The sequence below is a fragment of the Olea europaea genome, chromosome 22 (genome assembly GCF_002742605.1).
Source record: "Olea europaea var. sylvestris chromosome 22, O_europaea_v1, whole genome shotgun sequence".
Taxonomy (NCBI): Eukaryota; Viridiplantae; Streptophyta; class Magnoliopsida; order Lamiales; family Oleaceae; genus Olea; species Olea europaea.
The window spans coordinates 9,050,944-9,075,558 of record NC_036258.1 but is presented as its reverse complement, the minus strand read 5'-3'; the positions used below and the strand labels follow the sequence as shown (position 1 = coordinate 9,075,558).

The 24,615-nt window shown below is 32.6% G+C and overlaps 2 protein-coding genes across 6 annotated transcripts; one reads left to right on the top strand and one right to left on the bottom strand.

Annotated features, from left to right (window-relative positions):
• Positions 1-2,794: 2,794 nt before the first annotated feature.
• LOC111371641 (probable LRR receptor-like serine/threonine-protein kinase At1g06840) lies at positions 2,795-13,474 on the bottom strand. 4 transcript variants are annotated; one of them, XM_022993725.1, is made up of 21 exons: positions 13,353-13,474; positions 12,920-13,086; positions 11,175-11,325; positions 10,594-10,665; positions 10,386-10,457; positions 10,030-10,173; positions 9,822-9,893; positions 9,669-9,740; positions 9,195-9,269; positions 8,861-8,929; positions 8,573-8,641; positions 8,373-8,444; positions 8,114-8,200; positions 7,789-7,857; positions 7,131-7,630; positions 6,303-6,455; positions 5,404-5,687; positions 4,676-4,727; positions 4,042-4,292; positions 3,756-3,890; positions 2,795-3,313 (listed from the first exon to the last, which is right to left on the bottom strand). In XM_022993725.1, exons 1-21 carry the CDS (start codon positions 13,457-13,459, stop codon positions 2,969-2,971), a joined length of 3,018 nt encoding a protein of 1,005 aa, XP_022849493.1. In that variant the 5' UTR covers positions 13,460-13,474; the 3' UTR covers positions 2,795-2,968. The 4 variants fall into 4 exon arrangements, with proteins under 4 accessions (XP_022849493.1, XP_022849495.1, XP_022849496.1 ...); XM_022993727.1 differs by having other exon boundaries at positions 13,387-13,467; XM_022993728.1 differs by lacking the exon at positions 13,353-13,474 and adding an exon at positions 13,241-13,346.
• Positions 13,475-22,143: 8,669 nt separating this feature from the next.
• LOC111371640 (root phototropism protein 2) lies at positions 22,144-24,600 on the top strand. 2 transcript variants are annotated; one of them, XM_022993724.1, is made up of 5 exons: positions 22,144-22,286; positions 22,385-22,454; positions 22,569-22,946; positions 23,245-23,970; positions 24,045-24,600. In XM_022993724.1, exons 1-5 carry the CDS (start codon positions 22,228-22,230, stop codon positions 24,513-24,515), a joined length of 1,704 nt encoding a protein of 567 aa, XP_022849492.1. In that variant the 5' UTR covers positions 22,144-22,227; the 3' UTR covers positions 24,516-24,600. The 2 variants fall into 2 exon arrangements, with proteins under 2 accessions (XP_022849492.1, XP_022849491.1); XM_022993723.1 differs by having other exon boundaries at positions 22,165-22,289.
• The last annotated feature ends 15 nt before the right edge of the window (positions 24,601-24,615 follow it).

Here is a 24,615-nt window from a genome sequence, read left to right as displayed (position 1 = left end):
ATCACGTTGCACGAATCGCGTGGCATTTAACATGGTATAAAGGCAATTCAATTTATCTAAAATTCAAATGAACAATTGAATATTGCAATTAGTATTTTCAAACAAGTCACTGTCTTGATTGAGCATGTTAAGCGTAAATTTTCCCATTATAGCACATTAGTACTAAAGTTAAGTAAAAGACTTTGGATTTTAGTTTATTCACTGCATATTTATTAAAAAGTTGTCCACAGGCTAAGTATTTGATGAGAAAAAAAAAATGGAAAAACTCTATCCAGTATCCACACATGGGGCGGTGGCTATTAAAAATATAATTTATATGATTAGTGTGATGTTTATACCAATAAATAAATAACTCTCTTCTTTAATCACATTTAATATTTAGATGATCTGAGAGATTGTTTTTAGATTTACATGCAATTGTACATGGTTAAGCAACAATTTTATTGGACAACAAAATATGTGGAATTGGCTCTTTCTTGGGTACTGAAAACTACAACTACTTGAAAAAGTAAAAAGCTTCGAGAAAAAGATTAAAACTTGTCACCTAAAAGCCAAAAAGTAAAGCAACTTCAAGATAAAATCAAAATCTTTATATAACCCAAATAAGCTCTTTATTAGTTGCTCTCTCTCTTGTTTGTGTCTGCAGGTATGTGCAGTGGTACCGGGAAAAGGAGACGATGGAGCACAGATATTGAAGTCAATTTGTACTCAATTGATCCAAGGTCTCCATATGTTTAGTCTTTACCAGCCAATAAAAGCTACTTCTAGCTTTGGCCTGTGGTTTCAAATCTTAAATTGTGGATTTTGTAATCCTCATTTACAGATGCCATTTGTGTGACATCTATGTCATGATTTCTGAGTATGACATTTCTATGAACCCTAACCAAAGATGTTGAGAATCCAGAAAATAATTTTGAGAATACATATCTTGCATGCTTTATTCTCTTTACATCTCTCTTTGGAACCTGCTTAATTTGACTATCATAGCATGATAGGGAATGAGGAAGACGCCGCTATGGTGGACCTCATGACAAAACCATTTGATTTTAATCAGTTTTTTATCTGAACCAAACATGGGCTTAAGCATATCTAGTTGCTAATGCATGCATCATGGCTGAGTTCTACTTATTTGAATTTTATGGCTTCTAATAAGAGACGGTCAGCTTTACGTTGATGGCCAGAGATGAGCTTATGCGAAAAAGGTGCGAGCCATTTTGTTTGACAAATTATTTTTTCTTATTTTAAAGTTCAAACAAGCAAAATGTTTAACCATTATTAAAACTTAAAAATGAAATAAGTCCAACAAAAATTCAACCTACCCAGTCCATGATGAAGCATTATTGGATTAAGGTATTTATAATTTTGAAATTATGTTTTTGTTAAAAAATTGGCTTTCTTATAAATTTTCAAAGTTTGCGTTATTTATATATTTATCTACTTAAAACAATTATTATGCCTTAACTTGTAAGATTTAAAGCTTGACCTTCATGCCTTGTGTATTTAGAACTTTGACCATACCATATGGGTCAAGACAAGCAACATTATAAATTAATGGTTCCTACATACTCGAAATGACAAATGTCCAAATCCTAAAAAGTAGGAATTACAAACCTTTCGAATTTCATAAAAGTGGCGCTTTCACGTTCCTCTCCCCACCCCAAAAATTTGAGCCCCATTTTTATTGTGAAAAATGAGTTGTGTAATAGTGATTTTTGGAGAATGTTATATTAAAAATAACGAAAATTTTATGAGTTACGTGTAAAATTATTTTATTGGGAGAATGTGTAGTTGAAGATGAGTTTATTAGAAAATTGAACTCAAACAAGGGCTAAATTCATTCATCTTTCTGGGCTAATAATTATAATTCCAATAAGTATTCCAAACACAAATTTACTTTATTTTCTATATCAATCATTGATTTCGTAACCATTTTCTTAACTTCAACCATTTACATAATGTATGACTGTGCTTAAAAGGGCATTTTTTGACTTTTAAATTTTTAATGATGACCAAATTTTTGTCTTTCAATTGACCATTACAATTCTTTATGATTTTAGGATCGACGAAGATATAATTGTTAATAAATGGCATATGAAAGTAGTGCCAAAGGTTATGAAGATGCTCGCTGCGAGACGCTTTTAGACAGGAAAAAACAATTCGAGGGCTCATAAACCCTTTCTTTCATTCATCAATAGGGCCCTGGTCGATCACTTTTTTGGGCCAAGATCGATAAATGAAAAATTGGTTAATCAGTAAAGATACATGTACTTGATGCCTCGCCCAAGAGAGAGACCCAAGTCCTAGTAGCCCCGCTAAATGGTGATTCGAAGATTAAAGATACATGTACTTATGCCCCGCCCAAGAGAGAGACCCAAGTCCTAGTAGCCCCGCTAAATGGTAATTCAAAGGGGAAGTCTGGACGACAAGCATTCGGTGGAAACAAAAAACACTTAGTTCTTTACTATATACACATAGGCATTTCACATATGAAATCTATAGTAGCAACAAAATTTGTAATCCTTCACAGTAGACATTGATCAAGTTTTTTGTGTATGGCAATGTCATTCAAGAAATTCATTAGTTTAGAATTTAACCTTTTCTTTTTAATTCTTCTCTAGGATTTGAGGATCTTGACGCTATCTAAACAGCCTATCTGATATCCCAGGTAACATTTGCCTTGATCATGTCCAGAATTAAAATATATAGATGTTTATCCTTAAATCTTTCTACATTTGAGCAATGTAGCTTCGGCATATTAGACCAAAATCAGCTACTATTTATGTGTCGAAGCCAAGAAAATAACAACGATTTAAATAAAAGCTATCATGTATGTACATGGGTATTATTAAAAAACACTAAATAGCTCACAATACAAACGAAATAGAATGACTATATAGAATTATGTCAATTTACCACTAATGGAAAAGGTATAGTTTATAGACAAAAAATGTGAACTGAATTTGTATCATCACCTCGGTGTAATAGTGGGAATCACTCCACTGACAAGATCACTGCTTGAGATATCTTGTGAAACGTATGGATGCGTTAGTTTATTAGATGAAGATGGCGGAGTGATATCCTTTTTGGGATCAATGTCTATGGATTCAGATATCTTGGTGTCCGACTCAGGTATCATGAGCCATATGTTCTCGAGTTCTCTAACCACTTCTGTCATTGAAGGTCGGGAATCTGTCTCGTCTTGACAGCACTTAAGAGCCAGATTTATGAATTTCTCCACGCATTCAGAGGGATAAGATCCCATTCCTTCATCGATGATAGAAAATATCATACTCGAACGATATGCAATGTTGACCTGCACAGATAGGCCAAATATTAAGCATGAAACTTTTAGTAGCAATTTTTTATTTTTTTTTATTTTGCGGGAAAAATGAATATTTTGTAGGACGGACATTGAAATAAATCATGCTATGTTGTGAACATTGACATCATAAAACCTTAATATTTGGTTTTGTTTTCATATTGTTGAAAATTAACTACCGACATCCTATTTGATTGCCATTAAACATCATAAAACGTTAATTAATTGTGAATGACATCCTATTTGATAGCCATTAAACTCTTTAACCCTCGACTCTTTACCTCTTCCAAGTTCCCAAGCTGGGTTTAAAACATTAAAGAGAACAACAATGAGAAAGCATATAACACTTATAAACTAGTATGACTGACAAATTTATATAAGTGATGTTCTTTATTCTAGTAAACTAAGAGAAAAATGGATTGCAATAATATATCACCTCCCGAACAATGTTTTTCCCATGTGAAATTGGGTGCATCCCTGTCAAAAGTTCGAGAAAGACAACACCAAGGCTGTAAACATCACTTTTGTCCGTCAATTTGTGCGTTAAAAAATACTCTGGATCAAGATATCCCTGCAGTGATAAAGCATCCGCATTTTTGAATGATGCGTGAATTCATTTTGTTCGTCACAATATTGCAATTGGAAAACGAAAATAAGCAAATAACAACTGGATGCTGCATTTTCGAATAAATATTCAAACTTGCAATTGTAAATAACGTTACCGGAGTCCCTTTTACAACTGTTGATACATAAGAAGGGATGCCTCCTTCAAGCTCAGGAACTGGAGCTAACCGTGACAGTCCAAAATCAGCAACCTTTGCGATAAACTTAGGGTCCAATAATATGTTGGTTGACTTGATATCCCGATGAAATATTGGAGGATTTGCTTCCGTATGTAGGTAAAGAATGCCTTTGGCTGAACCCAGTGCAATTCTTACTCTCATATTGAAACTCAAAGGCAATTTGGTCTTCCCTGCATATCTCAAAAATTGAAGTCTTGTTAAATCAGTAAAATGTTTCTGTTACTTTTCTACTTTTGGACACGCTAGAATACTTAAATGACTCGTTAAGAACTTGAGGAACACGTGCTTAAGAACGTTCTTGGAATCAAAATGTAATCCTAAAATGAAAATTTGGGTTAAATTACAGCATCACAATTATGTGGGTTTGAAGGATAGAAACAAGAAAACAAAATTGTAAGCTGCACGTTACCCAATTTACATGTTATTTAGTGTGTGTGATCTAGTCTGGAGAAGTAGAGAGGTTTGCAGTCTCGTAAGCAACAAAAGGACAGACTAAGAGACCATGAATTTTAGAAATAAACACAAAATGTCAATTTGAAAAAGAACACTTTACCAGATAGGTGATCTCTCAAGGAACCATTAGACATGAACTCATAGATCAACATCTGCATAATGAAAAGCACAGTAAACATAAGATTTAGGAGAGAAAAACTATTTAAAAATGTAGCCTTTTGAAATGAAATGTCAATACTTTGTGTTGTGATCCAATCACATGATTTTCCTACAATAAACCCTTATTTTTATCAGTTAGTTTCTTATAGGGAGCGGAAGAAATCTTTCGATCTTTATTATTAGCTACTCTATCTTTCCCTCTCTGTTAATGTTAGCACTGCGGCTGCTTACTTCCAACTTGTAACCAATAAAACTAACCTCAAAAGTAATAATTTACTTACTTCCAACTTGTAACCAATAAAACTAAGTTATTTTATAACCTAGTTAGTTATAAGTAAACTTTTTAAGCTTAGCTAAACATGCTCTACCACCTAATCCTGTAATAAAGCATCTACCTTTATAATAGATTCATCTTGAGCTAAGTCATTTATCCAAGCTGATATTATATAAAGCAGGATCAAGACACTGCTTAAAATTTATAAAGAGAAAGAAGGGATGCCAAGAATCTGCCAAGACCTCCAATCCAAACCCAAACAGGCATATTTGTAAGTGAGTGAACTTATCTAGAAATCAAAAATCGAATCACTGAATTTACACTTGGAACTCCAATTTAACACGTGAAGTTCACTTTGACCAACTGTAGATAAACTAAATATCTTATTTGGGTACCTGTTCACCTTCTTCATCACAATATCCCATCAATTGCACAAGGTTTCTGTGATGTAACCTCGACAATAGTTCTATTTCATTAAGAAACTCCTTATCACCCTGTAATGATCCCACCTGAGCTCGTTTTATGGCCACCATGGTTCCGTCAGCAAGAATACCTTTGTAAACTTTTCCATAACCTCCTTGTCCAACGAAACTCGAGTCAGCAAAATTATCTGTTGCCTGTGCCATTTCACCATAAGTGAAATCTTTCACACCATCGATTCTGATGGAGATCCTTGATGCTGCATACAATGCAATTAGATATTCAAACAGTTGAATAAAGATTCTCCTTCTTTAAATCATCAAACATGATATAAATGTGTATATATTACTTAAAATCTTTAACATCGATGCATCAAGAATGAATGAATTTGGTCCTTTTTTACGTTTCTTTTACTTCATTTATTGCACTCCTCTGCAGTGTACCTGTGTTTTTAGAGCTAAATGCCATGCCATAGTTCTTGATTACTCCTATAAATACAGTGTAAAATTTATTGAAGTAGTCCTTTTGTAAGCCAATTCCACACTAATACTTCATAAGTCCAATTCTTTTTATGTATTCTGTAGAAAATGAACATCAGTTGAATGGTCGAGCATATATAAAAACATGTAGACTGAAGTGCAAAAAGTTGAGCTATACCCCCAATGAAATGTTTTTATTTTTATTTTTTTTCTTTTTCCGGGGAAATGAAATTTTTCTTTCACTTCAATAAAATTGGTTCAAAAATAACATTTCCTTAATAAATTGGGGGAAGAGTTTTGCCCACCTCAATATCAAATTCAGTAATTTAAATTAAGATGTGGATTCTTTGTAAGCCAATTCCACAATAATACTTCAAGAAGTGTAAAATACTCACATCGACGTTGTTTTGAAGCTATATGATATTTCTTCATGTGCTTTTTCAAGATGAAAAGTGCCACAACGGCTGTTAAGGTAACTGATCCAGCTATTGCTCCTAGTATGATTCCAGCTAGTGCCCCCTTGCTTATACCAGACGAAGATGAGGATTCTACAGAAAGCCAAGAGTTAAGAGCATATCGAAAATGAGTATAGGCAAAGGTAAATTTGACTTCTATTACTATTTAGAACAATGTTAGCCTACTGATAGGTAATTGCCAAATGAGCTTAAGTTGTGTAGATTAAAAATACTCTGTAGTTAAGGGATCCATATCAATGACCAAAGTGCACAAGATCCGACCCAAGTATGAACAAAATCATAATAATCATGCTTCAAAGAATATGTAATAGGTATACGAGTCATATACCTCGCTTTCAAACCGAATGTATAAATCATAGGTCAAAGCTTTAGCCAGTTAAAATTTGAACACAAATTGTTTTTGTCTGATTTTCTGGTTTTCAGCCAGTTACAGTGGCAGGGGAGTCATTACCACTTTGTGTAAGCAACAAGCACTAACGTTTTACTTATAAATGAACAGCAAATGCCACAGGTTCTCCAAATTCACTATTATAATTTTCTTTCTTAGGCCCAACAAAGAGAGCATTTTTTTCAATGCCGCAAGCTTAGCAGGAGACTATCTTCCCTTAAAAACTCCTTTCGGAAAATTCTATTTTAGAAGATGTAAGCCCTTTCTTCCAACGAAGAAAAAGCAAATACCATGATTAAATGACTACCTTTCGCTCATATAATTAAAAAGTAAACATGCAAATGAGAAAGGACACGGACCATTTCCGTAAGGATCCGAAAGTGTGAAGTTGAGAAGCTCAAAAGGTCCAAACACATCGTTATCAGGAATATTCCATCCACTAAACAAGCTACGAATTCGACCGACCTCGCTGTCGTTAAATTTAAATGTTGAGTTGTTAACATAAACTGGAAAAATCTTCAGGTACATTCTCAGTCGAGGTCCGTCTTGCCATTCTGCCGAATCAATGACGAGCTGATAAATATGCAATTCCATACCATCACTTAGGTACCCCTTGAATGTATTAATATACGGGCGAAAATCTGAAAATCCGGGACTCTTCAAGCGGTATCCTATCCGCAGAGGCGCAGCACAAAAGCAAGATGAATCAGGAGATGGTGGAGCTAACTCATAAGGAGGTGGGCATGACGCCACACACACACTGCCATTTGTTTTGTTCAAGATATTGCCGAAACCTTTGTCTTGGGGTCCACAGAATTGAACAAGGTTGCCTCTTGAGCATAAGGGATTTCCGCGAAGACTGAAATTGTCATATAAATAACATAAGCCAAATGAGAAAATTACATCACCCGATATTGCTGAGACAATACAACTGGGATTTTTATTTTTATCTGGAAATTTTTTTATTTTAGAACAGGAAAATGTCATTGCAGATGAAAGTGATGAGAAGTGACAGACCTAACGGTGACATTCGGAGGGAGGACACGACTGCCAGATATATCTGAAAACATATTGTTCTGAAAATCCCTGCAATATAAAAAGTGTGAGAGCACAAATTTATGGATAAATAAGAAAATTTTCAGTCTGTTCTTATTAGGCCATAAAATTTTCTGAGTCTAATAAAAATATTGAAACTAGTATTCAATTTGTTTAAACAAGACCCGGTGTCTGATAATAGACTCAAAAACTCATGTGCAAGAACAATTTGACAAAGAACTAGTATTCTTTTCCCCAGGAGGAGAGAGGGGGAAGGAGAGGATTTTCTTTCCCATATCAATCTTACAAGGACAGTCTCTCGGATTCATTAAGAGTCCTACTTAGCCATATGGTGGATGGGACAGAACCGCTCAGTGAATTGTTTGCCAGCGCCCTGAAGAATGATGCAGAATAAAATATACTTTACTCAACAAATATTTTGTAAGGTAAGAAACAAGAGAGCTAAATCTTGGACACTAATTGGACAAGTGAAATTTATCTGGGAAACAAGAGAACTTAAACTTAGACACAATCATTTCCATAGCATACAATTAAAAAATGCTCACAATTTCTGTAGAAAAGGAAGCCTCGAGAAGCTGGCAGGGATAGTTCCATTAAGATTGTTGTAGGATAGATCACTGCATAATTAGAATTCGAACTATTCATTACAAAATGTGGAAACGTAATCCCTTTTTAAGCAAAATTATAAACGGGGTTTGAGGTAATACACAAAAATTAGCAAAGCAATCAGAAATTGAGTGCTTACATGGTAGTGATATTCTCAGAAAGGCCACCTGCTGGTATCGATCCATTAAGCTGGTTTAGGCTCAAATCTCTGAATTGAGAGCATGATCAATATTAGAACCCCAATTAACAAGTGTACTAACTCAAAACTCAATGACCAGAAAATTATCAGTAAATCAGATAAATACTTCTTCTGCACCATTTAGTATTCACCTCTGCTGAGTACATGACACTTAAAACAAGGAAATCGAGCTTGGCACCATAAAGATATGACTATAGTGATTAGTAAAACTTGTGCATAATGACTTACATATATGCAATAGAAGACAAATTGCTCCAGTTAGGGATTGGCCCTTGCAAACTGCAGTTTCTTAGACTCCTGAAACAGCCAACAAAATAACAAATTGTCACCTAACTAGCTCAAATAAATTGTAGCATGTTTACCTAGTTCTAATGGACGGGTCTATCTTTGATTAAAACGACAAACCTTCTGGTAAAAATTATACAGCTTCCAAGTGAAATAGATATTCACGTTTTAGAGATAAAAGTGCCACGACTTTGGGCTATATATTATGCATAATTTAACTTAGAATAACAACCATGAACCATATTTTAGGGTAGAAATGAAGATTTTATGCACTTACATTTTCAATAGACGAGACATGTTGCTATACGAAGAAGGTATGTCACTCCCGGCAAAGTTGTTATTATCTAGTTGACTGAAAAACAAAGAAATAGAACAAGTAGCTAAGCAGAGATAAAGTAAGAAAAAGTAATACCTAATTATCACAGCGATTGAATTTGTTCCGATGACTTGTAAGAGAATGTCATTTTTTCCAACCATAATGTGTCTATTTCAAACACAAAATACTATTCATTTTTTTTTCCATTTCGGACTTTGTTTAAAGGTTCATTTCGGATTCAAAGGTTTTTCATTTGCTAAGAAAAACGGTGCTGCTTTTAGTTCTAAACTAATAGCATTGATCAATAACAAATTAATAAAGCAAGTATTAGGAAAAAAAAAAAAAAAAAATTCTAAAACATGCTGGCTGATACAGAAAAATCCCAGCATAACGGAATAACCAAAGCAATATATCTAATAAAGAAAGAATGCATACAGTATCTGCAAGCTTGGCATTTCAGAAAGCTCTCGAGGAAGATATCCCGATAAGTTGTTATTGTCAAGCAACCTGCAAGTTTTCAGGTCATCAATTAAAATCAGATGTTCAAGAAGCAGGGTAAGGTTTAAAGGATTCATATCTTTAACTCACAAGTGAACAAGCTCTGGAAGTCTGGACAACTGTGGTGGTATTTGCCCACTAAGTGAATTATTGTTCATGTGGCTGTTCAATTAAGAAAAATTAAAAGGAAAATGCATTAACAATGTCGAAGAGGCAGCAACAGCATAGGTCCTGATACCTTGGAAACAGGTTCTCAAAGAAAAAACAGAAAAGCCCAGAAATAAAGAAGAATGTTTACAAATGCTTTGCACTGCTCAAGTTAGCAAATGATGCGGGTATAGATCCAGATATGTAGTTCTGGTCAATTTGTATCCTGTCCAAGTTACGAAGAAAACCAATCTCTTCGGGCAAGGAACCTGTCAATTCATTTCCATTCAGAAGCCTGGAACCAAAGAAAGAAAAGCACAAGCAAAAAACGTAATGGTTCAGATCATGGTGAAGCCTCTGTCGAGAATTAGCAAATAATATAAAGGATTACTTAGGAGGATTTATAAGGTTTCCCTCACTTCAATGAGCATTTGGTAAAAATTAAGCAAAGTAGAAGAGAAAGGAACGGTGAAAAGGATAATCGAGTAAAGAGCTGCTTCAACTTACATCAATTTTAACGTTGTAATGCTGCCTATCTCCTTGGGTATACTCCCAGTAATTTTGTTCCACATAAAGTCCCTTTGAGAACAACAAAAAATAATTAATTTAAAAGGGAAGGCAACACAGATAGGTAGAGTGAATTTCGGAGGTAAAATTCTGAGAAAAATAAATAAGCACAAATGAAAAAGAGCTGTGTATTAAATATCTAACTTACAGTATCTCCAAATAAGATAACTGTCCAAGTTGTGGAGATAAGCTTCCTGATAGATTCCTATTTAGCAGTAACCTGATGGTGAAAACAAAAGGGAAGGCAGTATTGTTCAGTCACTAATTATACAGTTAGCAACATACATTTTTGTAAAATGTTTCCAAAGAAAGTCTGGCATCTGAAACTATTATGCATCTTCCTTGGAATCTCACTCAGGTAAATTTGAACTGTTCTTTACATGTACAGTTCTCATATAACAGAAATCTATATATTTTTCATCAAACTTTTTAGACGATAAAAGGTTACTTATATCACATTAACATCCCTCTTCAGGACCAATTCATGGCAACCTGTTGATTTCATGAACACGACCCCGCAGGAAAAAGTCGGCCTACTACAGTGTGTCCCTAAAGATAGTCTTTTACTTATGAAGATGAATTTTGGCACCAAGTGATGCAGAAGCAGATACAAAGTTATACAATTTTAATAATTTGGAAGCAATAAAAGTACATTGTACATTTAACATACTTAATATCTGCAAATTATGATACAGCAAAAAAAAGGAGGGGGAAGGACTAAAATCATACAATTCTCTGACATGAAGATAACCATCATTCATTGTTCTGTTGTGGCAATAAACCCCTGTCCAGTTTGAAGCACATGGATCCCCCCTGTTCCAATTGCGAAGATTCCGATATGGGTCCGTCAAACTTCTCTGGATGTTTCGCAATGCATTCACTGCAGAAAATATTGAAGAGAGGCTGTGATCTTATATCGAAAGACATCACCGTCTTATGTTTTGACATTTTTAATGTTTTGAATGATGTAGATTGGCTACGGGTATCTCATTTTTAAACTCTTAAATTCCATGTCTGAGTACCTTAGTAAGAATCTTCATCAGATATTCAATTACATTAGGTTTCAAAACCCCATTGACGATGGTAAGCATTTAAAATGTAGGTAAAAGGAGGGAGGACAATGGTTAACACAGAAAAGGAAAACATATTGACAGTAAATGTTTTTCATTGAGTGTAATTCTGAATTAAACAGGAATCCATTCTACATTCATTTTAAACGTAACTAGTGGTAAAATTGTAGCACAATTTATTTATTTTTATCAACGTTTGGAATATGAGTAGTTCTTGATCAAAGAAACCGCTATTATATCCAAGTTATGGGAAAAATTACATGGCAATTTACTGTCTAATTTGAACCTTAATAACAATTTTATTCGTTAGAAATTCACCAGTGCACCAGCATTAAGTCTTGTCACTAATTTATACTATCAAGGATGCCCAAAACAATGAGAAGCCTTGATTTTCTTATGCTTTACTTGTTTGCCCACAAAAGTTAAGGACCCGTTTTGTTTGTGTTTCAATTTTTAGTTTTAAGTTTTGAGTTCATTTTCATATTTCTCTCTTGAGGATCTGTTTTAAAATTGTTAACAACGCATTGGATTTGTCATTTTGAAAAACTATTTTTCAAACCAGAAAAGCAAAGAACACATTTGATTAAAAAAAAAATTTTAAACAAAATTGTATTCTACGAAATTTGATTATTTAGTACAATAGAACATTTATATGTTATATATTATCAAGTAATATGTACATTTTAAAGTTTGTGAATTTTACAATATTTTTTTTGGCTTCACGAAAGTAAAATAATAATAAATTGAGTAGGCAATATATAGGAAATAAAAATTAATGACTTTGGTGAGAATATTTTTCTTTAAGTTCATTTAAATATATTGTTTAGAATTTTTATGTAAATAATTATTTATTTTTTGTAATTTTATTTTTTTACTTTTTAGAATTTCATGTTTTTAGAATTTATTTTTCTAGAATTTTAGATTCTACTCTTTCAAAATTTTTATTTTTTTATTTGTTAGAATTATCAAAAAATATATATATAGATCTTTAATTTTTAGAATTTTATGTATATAAACATTGCTTTTCCAAACTTTTAGTGTTTTCAAAATTATATGTTATAATTTAACCTTATTCTGAAAATGAAATGGCCCACCAAACAAGTTTGGGTGTTCTGAAAACTCAAAAACAATTTAAAAACAACAAACAAATGCATCCTAAATAGCAGGAAAGAAAAATTAGAACTTCATTTCTTTTGTTAAATCCAATTTAAGTAAACATCCTAGAATTACAACAGAAAAAATAGTAACGAAATGGTCGATCATGATCACCATCGTATTTTCACATGATCAAGTGTCATCTTTCCCTTCTCAGAGAAATAAGTAATTACACATAATATAACACATGATCCTAAGCATGCTCAAAGTAACTTAAAAGTAGACGAAGATAAAAAAAAAACAAATCACCTTCATTGGGATGCGTCAGTTGGCTATCTGCTCCTCCTATAAGCAGCAGCAAACACCAGCATAAACACACAATTAAACTTGTTCCAGTTTTAGCATAAGTTGGCTGGGAACTCTCAAGAACACCCATTTTTCCAAGATTGTAAAATGTCTTGATACTTGTCTCCCACCTTTTAAATCAACATATATGAAATAAAGAAAAAGTCAAATTTTCAACTAAACCAGAGGAACAGCTGAAAGGAGTAAACCAAGAACAGACAAGAGAAAGAATAGTGGATACAAAAGTATAAGTTAAACAAACCAATATGCTAACAAAACAAATACCGAAAAGTATTAAACAACAAAAGGGGCCACCAAGAAAATAGAACAATATGGAATATAAATTTATAGGTGCTGCAGATATTATGCAGTCTGAAAAATGGGCTTTGAATTTTACAAATTCGGAGGTTTTGAGGTACAATTGGGTTGACCTGGTCGCCATTGGAAGGTGATGAAGATGGGCAGATGAATTTTGATGGCGACGATGATGAGCACAGCAGCCATATTTTTCAAACATTAAATTGAATATACAAATTTTGTTCGATCGCCAGTTTACATCATTTAATTTGATGGAACTGTTTTCTTGACTTTCATTGCAGTTTTAGTTGAACGCCATTAATTAAAACAGAATTATAAGCAGCATGATAATGAAATATGAAAGAATAATAGCCTGTATGATATTTGAATGTCATTGATTAATGGCATACCTAAATAATAAATTCACTCAAATATAATGTTTCGTAGCTCATTTGAATTGAATATATCAAGTGTGATTATTTAAATTGGTGTTCTAATAGATGCTATATATATAGCATTATTCGATATGAAAGGAGGATAGGGAAATCTTATCAGTTCACCGTTCACGTTCAAGAATTGGTTAAATAAATCCTTGAGGATCTCAAATGAATTAGGAGGTGTGTGACCGTGTGTTTCGCTAGGATCTTTTCTTAGTCCCTATTTGGTGGAAATTAAAATCTAAATTTTTATTAAAGTTAAATTTAACAATTAATTTAGTCACATATTTTATAGAATCCATAATTTTTCAACCATACATTATCAACTTTTATCAAAAACTACTAAAAATCTTATTTTAATCTCCAACAAACATGATTTTAAGAGAAATTTGCAATTAAACTATGAGCCTATGACTTTTATTCTTTTATTTCAATTTCAACTATGACACATTCAACTTTAAGAAGTCATTTTTTTCTCTACTTTGATTGATGTCTAGAAGTATTAAATAACACGTATATTTATGGCGATTATTTTACAATTAAATTGAGAATTGAAGGTTGTTCTTATTAGAGATGGTTTGTACAACTACGGTGAAGGTTCAACACTAAAATTTTCTAATGTTCTCTCTAGTGCCTTTTTATTTGGAGATCACATGTAAGAATGGTTAACAAATTATATCATTATTGCTCGATCCAATATGAAATAAGTTGAATTAAACTCTTTTTGCGCCAAAGAATTCGAAATGCTTGTTGACAGATACCCATAAGGAGTGGTAGGATCCATGTGAATAAAAAAAGTCCAAATTTTTTTACCTCCTATTGTGAGTGACATCCTTCCTGACAGCATATCAGTATTGAAATAATTTTGCTTTTCTAACATTTAAGTTTATTGCGAACTTTGTGAGTAATGAGCAATCTTTGAATATCCATAACATGTCTCTTCAAGAATATTCAATACAAGGAATTAGAGTATCAAAGTGGATGGGCCTAGCATGACCTGCTCACAAGCGAGACCTAACAATCGATAATTAAAAATTTTGGATGGGGCCAGTTTAAATAATTGCACTTGAGTCAATATTATTTTTAAAAAAAAATGGAAAATTGAATATAGTCCATGTTTGGCTCCCATTTTTTCAAATTTTAAGGGTGGAATAGTTTTTTTTTTTTTTTTTTTTTTTTGAGAATATGTTGTTGAAAAAGAAGAAAATGTTTTTGATTTATGCATAATATTATTTTATGGAAAATTGTGTGGTTGAAAATACAAGAGAAAAAATAAAATTTAATTTAATTGGGGCATAAAAGATTGACCAGGCGTCACCCTTATGTCGAACGACAACCTTTTCAAAAGAAGATTATGCCATTTTTTTTAAATTTGTCATAGACATAGCATATTAAAGTTGATCTCAATGTTAAATCCAACGTCTAGCTGACATTTATTATCGGCAAATGTAATGTTACAAGTTTACTTGAATGATTCAAGTTGAGGTTTGACAATGAAGTTTTTATAAATATATAGTTGATCCTAAAATTTGAACCTAATTGTTTATGATTTTGACATGGCAATAGAAGAGAGGATTATTATCTCCAACCAAGTTTTATGATGATTATCAAAGTTATTATATTTTAAGTTTATTTTTCAAAGAAACGTGTTTTGACCAATAGAACACCACCCAAAGTCTAAACACATTTATGGCTTTGAACTTGATTGTTTTCGGTTTTGACATGGCAATAGAAGATAGAAGCATTATCTTCAATGAAAGTTTTATGAAGATTATCGAATTAATTATATTTAAGTTTATTTTTCAGCGAAGCATGTCTTTGATCAATAGAACAGCATCCAAATTCTAAACACGTTTATGGCTTTGAACTTGATTGTTTTCAATTTTGACATGGCAATAGAATAGAGAAGCATTATCTTCAACAAAAGCTTTATGAAGATTATTGAATTAATTATATTCAAGTTTATTTTTCAGTGAAGCATGTCTTTTATTAAGGGAATAAATCTCACATCGGTTAAATATCGAAATATTGACCAAATTAAATAGATTTTGAGTCACTCTTTTTAACAAGGTTGACCTTATTAAGATGGACCCAAAATCTTAATATGGTATCAGAGCCCAGTAAGCTCCAACAAGTTATTCGATCCGATTAAGTCTCAAAAATGAGTACACGGATTTCAAGATTGGTCTGCTCAAAAAGAGCCACCATCTTGAGAGTGCATGTTAAGGGAATAAATCTCACATCGGTTAAATATCGAAATATTGACCAGCTTAAATAGATTTTGGACCACTCCTCTTAACAAAGTTGACCTTATTAAGATAGATCCAAAATCTTAATATCTTTGGCCAATAAAACAACACCCAAAGTCTAAACTTGAACTTGATTATTTTCGATTTTGACATGGCAATAGAAGAGAGAAGCATTATCTTCAACAAAGCTTTATGAAGATTATCAAATTAATTATATTTTAAATTTATTTTTCGTCAAGCGTGTATTGGTGAATTGAACGGCATCCAAAGTCTAAACACGTTTACGGCTTATGGTTGGTAATTAGTCAACTTAACTTGAGCATTATAGAATCCATAATTTTTCAACCATACATTATCAACTTTTATCAAAAACTACTAAAAATCTTATTTTAATCTCCAACAAACATGATTTTAAGAGAAATTTGCAATTAAACTATGAGCCTATGACTTTTATTCTTTTATTTCAATTTCAACTATGACACATTCAACTTTAAGAAGTCATTTTTTTCTCTACTTTGATTGATGTCTAGAAGTATTAAATAACACGTATATTTATGACGATTATTTTACAATTAAATTGAGAATTGAAGGTTGTTCTTATTAGAGATGGTTTGTACAACTACGGTGAAGGTTCAAGACTAAAATTTTCTAATGTTCTCTCTAGTGCCTTTTTATTTGGAGATCACATGTAAGAATGGTTAACAAATTATATCATTATTGCTCGATCCAATATGAAATAAGTTGAATTAAACTCCTTTTGCGAGAAAGAATTTGAAATGCTTGTTGACAGATACCCATAAGGAGTGGTAGGATCCATGTGAATAAAAAAAATTCTACTTCCTATTGTGAGTGACATCCTTCCTAACAGCATATCAGTATTGAAATAATTTTGCATTTCTAACATTTAAGTTTATTGCGAACTTTGTCAATACACTAATATAACAAATGAGTAATAAGCAATCTTTGAATATCCATAACATGTCTCTTCAAGAATATTCAATACAAGGAATTAGAGTATCAAAGTGGATGGACCTAGCATGACCTACTCACAAGCGAGACCTAACAATCGATAATTAAAAATTTTGGATGGGGCCAATTTAAATAATTGCACTTGAGTCAATATTATTTTTAAAAAAAAATGGAAAATTGAATATAGTCCGTATTTGGCTCCCATTTTTTCAAATTTTAAGGGTGGAATAGTTTTTTTATTTTTTATTTTATTTTGAGAATATGTTGTTGAAAAAGAAGAAAAAGTTTTTGATTTATGCATAATATTATTTTATGAAAAATTGTGTGGTTAAAAATACAAGAGAAAAAAATAAAATTTAATTTAATTGGGGCATAAAAGATTGACCAGGCGTCACCCTTATGTCGAATGACAAACTTTTCAAAAGAAGATTGTGCCATTTTTTTAAAATTTGTCATAGACATAGCATATTAAAGTTGATCTCAGTGTTAGATCCGATGTCTAGCTAACATTTATTATTGGCAAATGTAATGTTACAAGTTTACTTGAATGATTCAAGTTGAGGTTTGACAATGAAGTTTTTATAAATATATAGTTGATCCTAAAATTTGAACCTAATTGTTTATGATATTGACACGGCAATAGAAGAGAGGATTATTATCTCCAACCAAGTTTTATGATGATTATCAAAGTTATTATATTTTAAGTTTATTTTTCAAAGAAACGTGTTTTGACCAATAGAACACCACCCAAAGTCTAAACACGTTTATGGCTTTGAACTTGATTGTTTTCAATTTTGACATGGCAACAGAATAGAGAAGCATTATCTTCAACAAAAGCTTTATGAAGATTATTGAATTAATTATATTCAAGTTTATTTTTCAGTGAATCGTGTCTTTTATTAAGGGAATAAATTTCAAATCGATTAAATACCGAAATATTGACCAATTTAAATAGGTTTTGGATCACTCCTTCTAACAAAGTTGACCTTATTAAGATGGACCCAAAATCTTAATATGGTATCAGAGCCCAGTAAACTCCAACGAGCTATTCGATCCGATTAAGTCTCAAAAATGAGCACACGAATTTTAAGATTGGTCTGCTCAAAAAGAGCCACCATCTTGAGGGGGCATGTTAAGGGAATAAATCTCATATCGATTAAATATCGAAATATTGACCAATTTAAATATATTTTGGATCACTCCTCTTAACAATGTTGACCTTATTAAGATGGACCCAAAATTTTAATATCTTTGGCCAATAAAACAACACCCAAAGTCTAGACTTGAACTTGATTATTTTCGATTTTGACATGGCAATAGAAGAGAGAAGCATTATCTTCAACAAAGCTTTATGAAGATTATCAAATTAATTATATTTTAAATTTATTTTTCGTCAAGCGTGTATTGGTGAATTGAACGGCATCCAAAGTCTAAACACGTTTACGGCTTACGGTTGGTAATTAGTCAACTTAACTTGATCGACATGATATTTCGATGGATTGTAAGGCTAAAGGACACAAACCAATCATTTATAAGCCATAAGCGTCCATATTTGCTGCTGGTGACATAATTAAGCAGTGGTCAATGCGGGTGTACGACTTTTCGGCCAATGGATTGCAAGATGCGAAATAATCAAGTCAATAAATTGTAAGCATGTGTGTCGTGTAAAAATGAAATATATAATAAGAAAATTACATCCCCTCACATTTTAAGAATACCCATATGAATTGTAAGCACAAGTTTGGTAGGAATTAAAATTTCGATTTTTATCTAAGTCAGACTAAACAATTAATTATAATCATATATTTTATAGGATTTATAACTTTTTAATCATATATTTTATCAATTTTTATTAAAATTAATTAGAAATCTGATTTTAATTCTCACCAAACAAGTCACAATGAAAATTTGATAACATACTTTCTCTAATTTATTTTTTTATTTTTCTCTTTTTTTCCATCGAAGAAAAAGTAAAAGATGCTGTTTACATATCCAGGCCCATTCAATACATTAAATGGGCAGCAAGACTGTTGGGCCTCTCAACCTCTGCTGGTAGGCCCTGATTTAATGGAGATGTGACATTCACCAGGCCATGGTAATGATTTGAATTGAATGATATCCACAAATTAAGAAGAACGTGGTCCTTAAAACCACCGGTGACCTTTTGCGAACGCTCAGTGAACTTTGGATCCATATACCATAATCCGGCCCATCCATCTCTGTCAACTAGGGTTTGCTTTTATCTTCAAACTAAACCCTTGTTTGAACCCCATTTTGGAGGAAAAATGAATTTTGAAATAGTGTATTAATGGAAAATATGTTGTTAAAAAATAAGGAAAAATTTTGAATTTACGTTTAATATTATTTTATTAAAAATGTGTGATTGAAATGATGTCAAATCACTGTTTAAAAATGTATTTATATGGAAAGAATGGGGCTCAAACAGGGGCTAATTATATTTCCCCTTATCCTTATTTTGGGCAAAACATGGAATTATTCCACTTTGATTTTATCCCCAATATGCAAATTGTGTCGTTACTATTTTTGCATGGTCACATTCAACGTGGCAATCGACGGTGATGAATTGGACTTAATCCTCGTAGAAAGTTTTAAATTTGGCCCTGTTTTATTGCCTTTATTTAGCAAAAATAAAGTTTTAAATAATGAATTTTTGAAGAATGTGTAGTAAAAAAAAAATTGGATTTAACACAGAATATTTTATTGTGTGAATGTGTGGTAAAAAAATAAATATATAAAAAAAAATTTTGGATAATGATTGTCATACAGGAACATTGTTGCGTCATATTTTAACCATCTCAACAGGACTTGGTAATAATCATTGGCATTTAATCATCATCATTTGAGTAATCTAATCTTGAATTTAAAATCGTGATTGCAGGTCTCCAACAAGTTTGAATAAAATTTAACAAGTTTAAGGTTGAACAAATTTGAATTGAACATAAACTAAGAATCTGAAACTCCAATCTGATCGTTGTAATTAAAAACTATAGATTTTGCGATGAACATAACTGTCAAAACTCGACTTTAGATTGACAAAAACTTAGTGTTAGGGAGCGATGAAGCTCAAGTGTTTTGAATAATAATAATTATTATTATTATTATTATTATTATTATTCTGAAATCTAATTAAGCTCCTATTTGATATTTATTAACAATTTTTTTTCCAGAAACTCATTTTCAACTACACATTTACACAATAAAATATTTTATATGTAAACTCAAAACTTGTCATACTTTTTTACCATCCATTTTTCAAAAAATCACTATTTTAAAATTCACTTTTCTCCCAACAAAAAAAAGAAAAGAAAAGAAATAAACTCATTTTAGTGTATGTAAAAAAGGGGCTAAAAATGAAATTATAAATAAAGATAAATTAGAGTTAGATAAGTGGATATCATTATAAACGAAACATAGCTAAGATTTAATATTTTTCGAGTAAAGCTAAACAGACCTCGAAAGCTCAAGGTTCGATCCGACTCACTCAGAACCCTATTAGACAAACAATTAGGACCATTACAGCTTGACAATGACAAGACATCGTAATTTTTATTTTTTCAAGTTATTATTTTTTCAAGTGTAAACTAAGAATAAAAACTAACCTAAAAATTAGAAAGACATTCTTTGATTGGTTAGATATCGGTTGCTCTCACGGGAATGGATGAAATGAATAGAAATTCCACGTGTAAAGTTCCAATTAGGTAGATTCAGATACTTGGTGGCCCACAATGTTGGATAATCTTCTAAATCCTAACATGTTGAAGCTGGAAAGTGGGCCCACTCCAACATGAAAAAGTGACGTGGAATTCTGGGGACCAAGATTTTTTGGGCTTTGTTGCTGGGAAAACATAGGCCACTTGTTTGAGTGGTAGAGATTTGTGATCTGAGACCGAGAGTCTCCAGCCAAAAATCATTTGACTCAATTCTGAGGAACCAATCAATAATGTAGTTGGTGTCTCCAATTATTCACTACTTACAATAGGGACCTGTTTGACAGGCTTCATTTTCTATGAATCCAAATTGTATGTTTGACACCCAAAAATTTTTATGAAATTGGTTTTCCACTCAATCCCCCACATGATCACATTTTCCAAATTTTTAAGGAATTGATTTTCCATTCCTTTGGTTTTGATTGGAATTGGGTTTACCAGCTATTTTTTAAAAAATTTCTTTTATTTTTTTTTAGCAATGGAAACAAATTCTATCCATATTTTTAACAAATTCTTTTAATTTAATTGATAATTTTCATAAAAACAAAGTCAAACGAACACCAAAAGATTCAAATTTTTAATATTTTTCTAGTGAAAATGTATACCAATCAAACACATTTAATTGAGAATTCATAGTAAAACAAGTTTTGGGTAATTAAATTCTCTGAAATTCATTACTATTTGGTTTAGCCAAAAATAAATAAATTTCGATAAAAATTGATAAAATGAATATGTAAAAGGTAAATAAAAATTGTGGATCTAATAAAATGTGATGTTGAAAATGAATTTTAGAAGAAAAGAAGGCCAAACAGAGACTTACTGTTAAAAAGATTATGTAGTTGGTCATGTTTGGCATGTTGAGTTAAATAGATTGAATGAGACCAAGAACAAGGACTAACAACAAATTCATTATTTTTTATTGAAAAGACACACTGTAGATGTTCATATGTGGTTCACTTGAATAGATGGTAAACATGGTATGAGGACAATTCAATTTATCTAAAGTTCAAATGAACAATTGAATACTACGATTATTATTTTCAAACAAGTCATTGTCTAGACCAAGCATGTTAAGAGCAAATTTCTCCATTATAGTATCAGAGTTAAGTAAAAGACTTCGATTTAAGTTTATTCACTACATATTTATTAAAAAATTGTCCACACGCTAAGCATTTGATGAAAAAGAAAAAAAAATGAAGGAAAAACTAAATCTAGACATGGGGTGTGGGGTGGCTATTAAAAGTATAATGATCGGTATGATGTTTATACCACCCTTTAAAAATAAACAAATAAATAATTCTCTTCTTTAATCCCATTTAATATTTAGATGATCTGAGAGATTGTTTAATATTTACATGCAATTGTGCATGGCTAAACAACAATTTTATTGGACAACAAAATATATGGACTTGGCTCTTTCTTGGGTACTGAAAGCTACTTGAAAAAGTAAAAGCTTTGCAAAAAAGATTAAAGCTTGTCTCCTAAAAGCCAAAAAGTAAAGCGACTTCAAGATAAAATTAAAATCTTTATATAACCCAAATAAGCTCTTTATTAGTTGCGTGAATATTTCTATTTTCTTGAAGCATCCTCCAATGGCTACCCCCATCAAAAATAATAGCAGATTAACTCTTGCCATGGAGAGAACTGGGCAGTGGTATTTGATCTCCAATTCTTCCTTTAAACTCTTCTTTCTATTTCATTTTGATAATTCAGTTCTGATTTTTTGCTGTTTTTCTGTTTAAATTACAGGGTTTTTTCGCAAGATATTCCTACTGATGTTATTGTTGAAGTAGGTGAGGCCAATTTCTCTCTTCACAAGGTACGCAAATAGCCTGTTTAAGAACATTAATCTTGAAAATCGATTTTTCTCATTCGACCTTTTGCGTTTAGTATTTAAGCTTGAAATGTTTATTTTATCTACTTATGGTGGCAGTTCATGCTTATAGCAAAGAGCAACTACATAAGAAAACTTATTATTGAATCAAAAGAAGCTGATTTGGCAAGAATAAACCTCTCCGATATCCCTGGAGGACCCGAAATTTTCGAAAAAGCTGCGAAATTCTGTTATGGAGTAAATTTTGAGATCACTGTACACAACGTGGCTGCCCTCAGATGTGCTGCTGAGTATCTACAGATGACTGATATGTATTGTGACAATAATCTCTGTAGTCGGACCGAGGATTTCCTCTCTCAAGTGGCATTAAGCAGCCTTTCAGGTGCCGTCGTCGTGCTGAAATCTTGTGAAGATCTACTTCCAATGGCTGAAGACCTCAAAATTGTTCAAAAATGTGTCGATGTTGCAAGCGCCAAGGTATTTCCACCTTTCGATGATTCTCTTTATATGCATGCAGCAAGTTGTTTCCTCTCTAACAGCTTAAACTTTTAGACGTAGTAGTTCAATATAATTAGAGCATAGAAAGGTCCCGAATCCTGAATTCAAGTCTTACCGCCATCTATTTGTTAGAATTATTCTTGTGTTAGGCATTTGATGGAAAATGAATCTAATTGACGAGATCTCTTTAATAGTTTAAACTTTTAGAGGTTAAAGTCCTACCATATAAATAGTTATTGACTGTGTAGCTCAAATTGTTGATGATTTGCTTTGATAGGCTTGTGTTGAGGCAAATTTTCCAAGCCGTTCGCCGCCTAACTGGTGGACCGAAGAGCTAACAATCTTGGATGTAAGCTTCTTCGAAAAGATCATTACATCGATGAAATCAAGAGGTGCAAAGGCCTTGACAATAGCTAGTGCTATAATCACATACGCAGAGAGATCGCTTCGTGATCTTGTGCGCGACCACTCTGGGAAAGGAATAAAATCATTAGATTCCGGGGAATCTGATATCAGAATCCAACAACGGGAACTTCTCGAATCTATAGTCGCTCTTTTGCCCCCCGAAAAGGCTGCCTTCCCCATAAACTTCCTCTGCTGTCTCCTAAGGACTGCTATTTTCTTGAGGGCAACAAATAGTTGCAAGCAAGAACTAGAAAAGAGAATTTCAGTGATTTTAGAGCATGTGACAGTGGATGATCTTCTGGTTCTATCGTTCTCGTATGATGGCGAGCGCCTGTTTGATCTTGAGAGCGTTAGAAGGATCATATCTGGTTTTGTGGAGAAAGAGAAGAACGTGGCTGTCTTCAATGGAGGCGATTTTAAAGAAGTGTGTTCCACAGCTATGCAGAGAGTTGCCAAGACAGTTGATGCATACCTTGGAGAGATTGCTACTTACGTTGATCTGAGTATTTCTAAGTTTAACGGGATCGCCAATTTAGTGCCTAAAGGCGCTAGAAAGGTCGATGATGATCTTTACCGGGCTATCGACATCTACTTGAAGGTCAGTTTAAAAGCACGTTTCGAAGTTTATTTTAGATGATTAATTTGAACCATAGTTAATTCGATTTCTTGCAGGCTCATCCAAATTTAGATGAAATCGAGCGCGAGAAGGTCTGCAGCGTGATGGATCCACTCAAACTCTCCTACGAAGCCAGGGTTCATGCTTCGCAGAACAAACGATTGCCTGTACAGATAGTTCTTCACGCTCTGTATTACGATCAACTGAAGCTAAGAAGTGGCACAGACGAACAAAATTCGAATGCCATGACGACAAGAAATCAGTTACAGGCAGATGTATCCCTGGTGAAAGAGAACGAAGCGCTAAGAACCGAGCTATTGAAGATGAAAATGTATGTACAAGATTTGCAGAAAAATCAAGGGACATCGTCAAAAGGGAGTGCAAAGAAGCCAACATTCTTTTCTTCTATGTCGAAAACCTTGGGAAAATTGAATCCATTTAAGCATGGATCGAAGGATACCTCAAACATGGATGATGGAATGCCAGATTTAACCAAGCCTAGAAGGAGAAGGTTCTCCATATCCTAAATTCAGGGATTAATTTATTTAGTTCTTGGGTGTGGAAATTGTGTAGAAATTTGACGCTGTGTGTATGTATATAATTTTTTTTTTTTTTTCCCTTAATTGT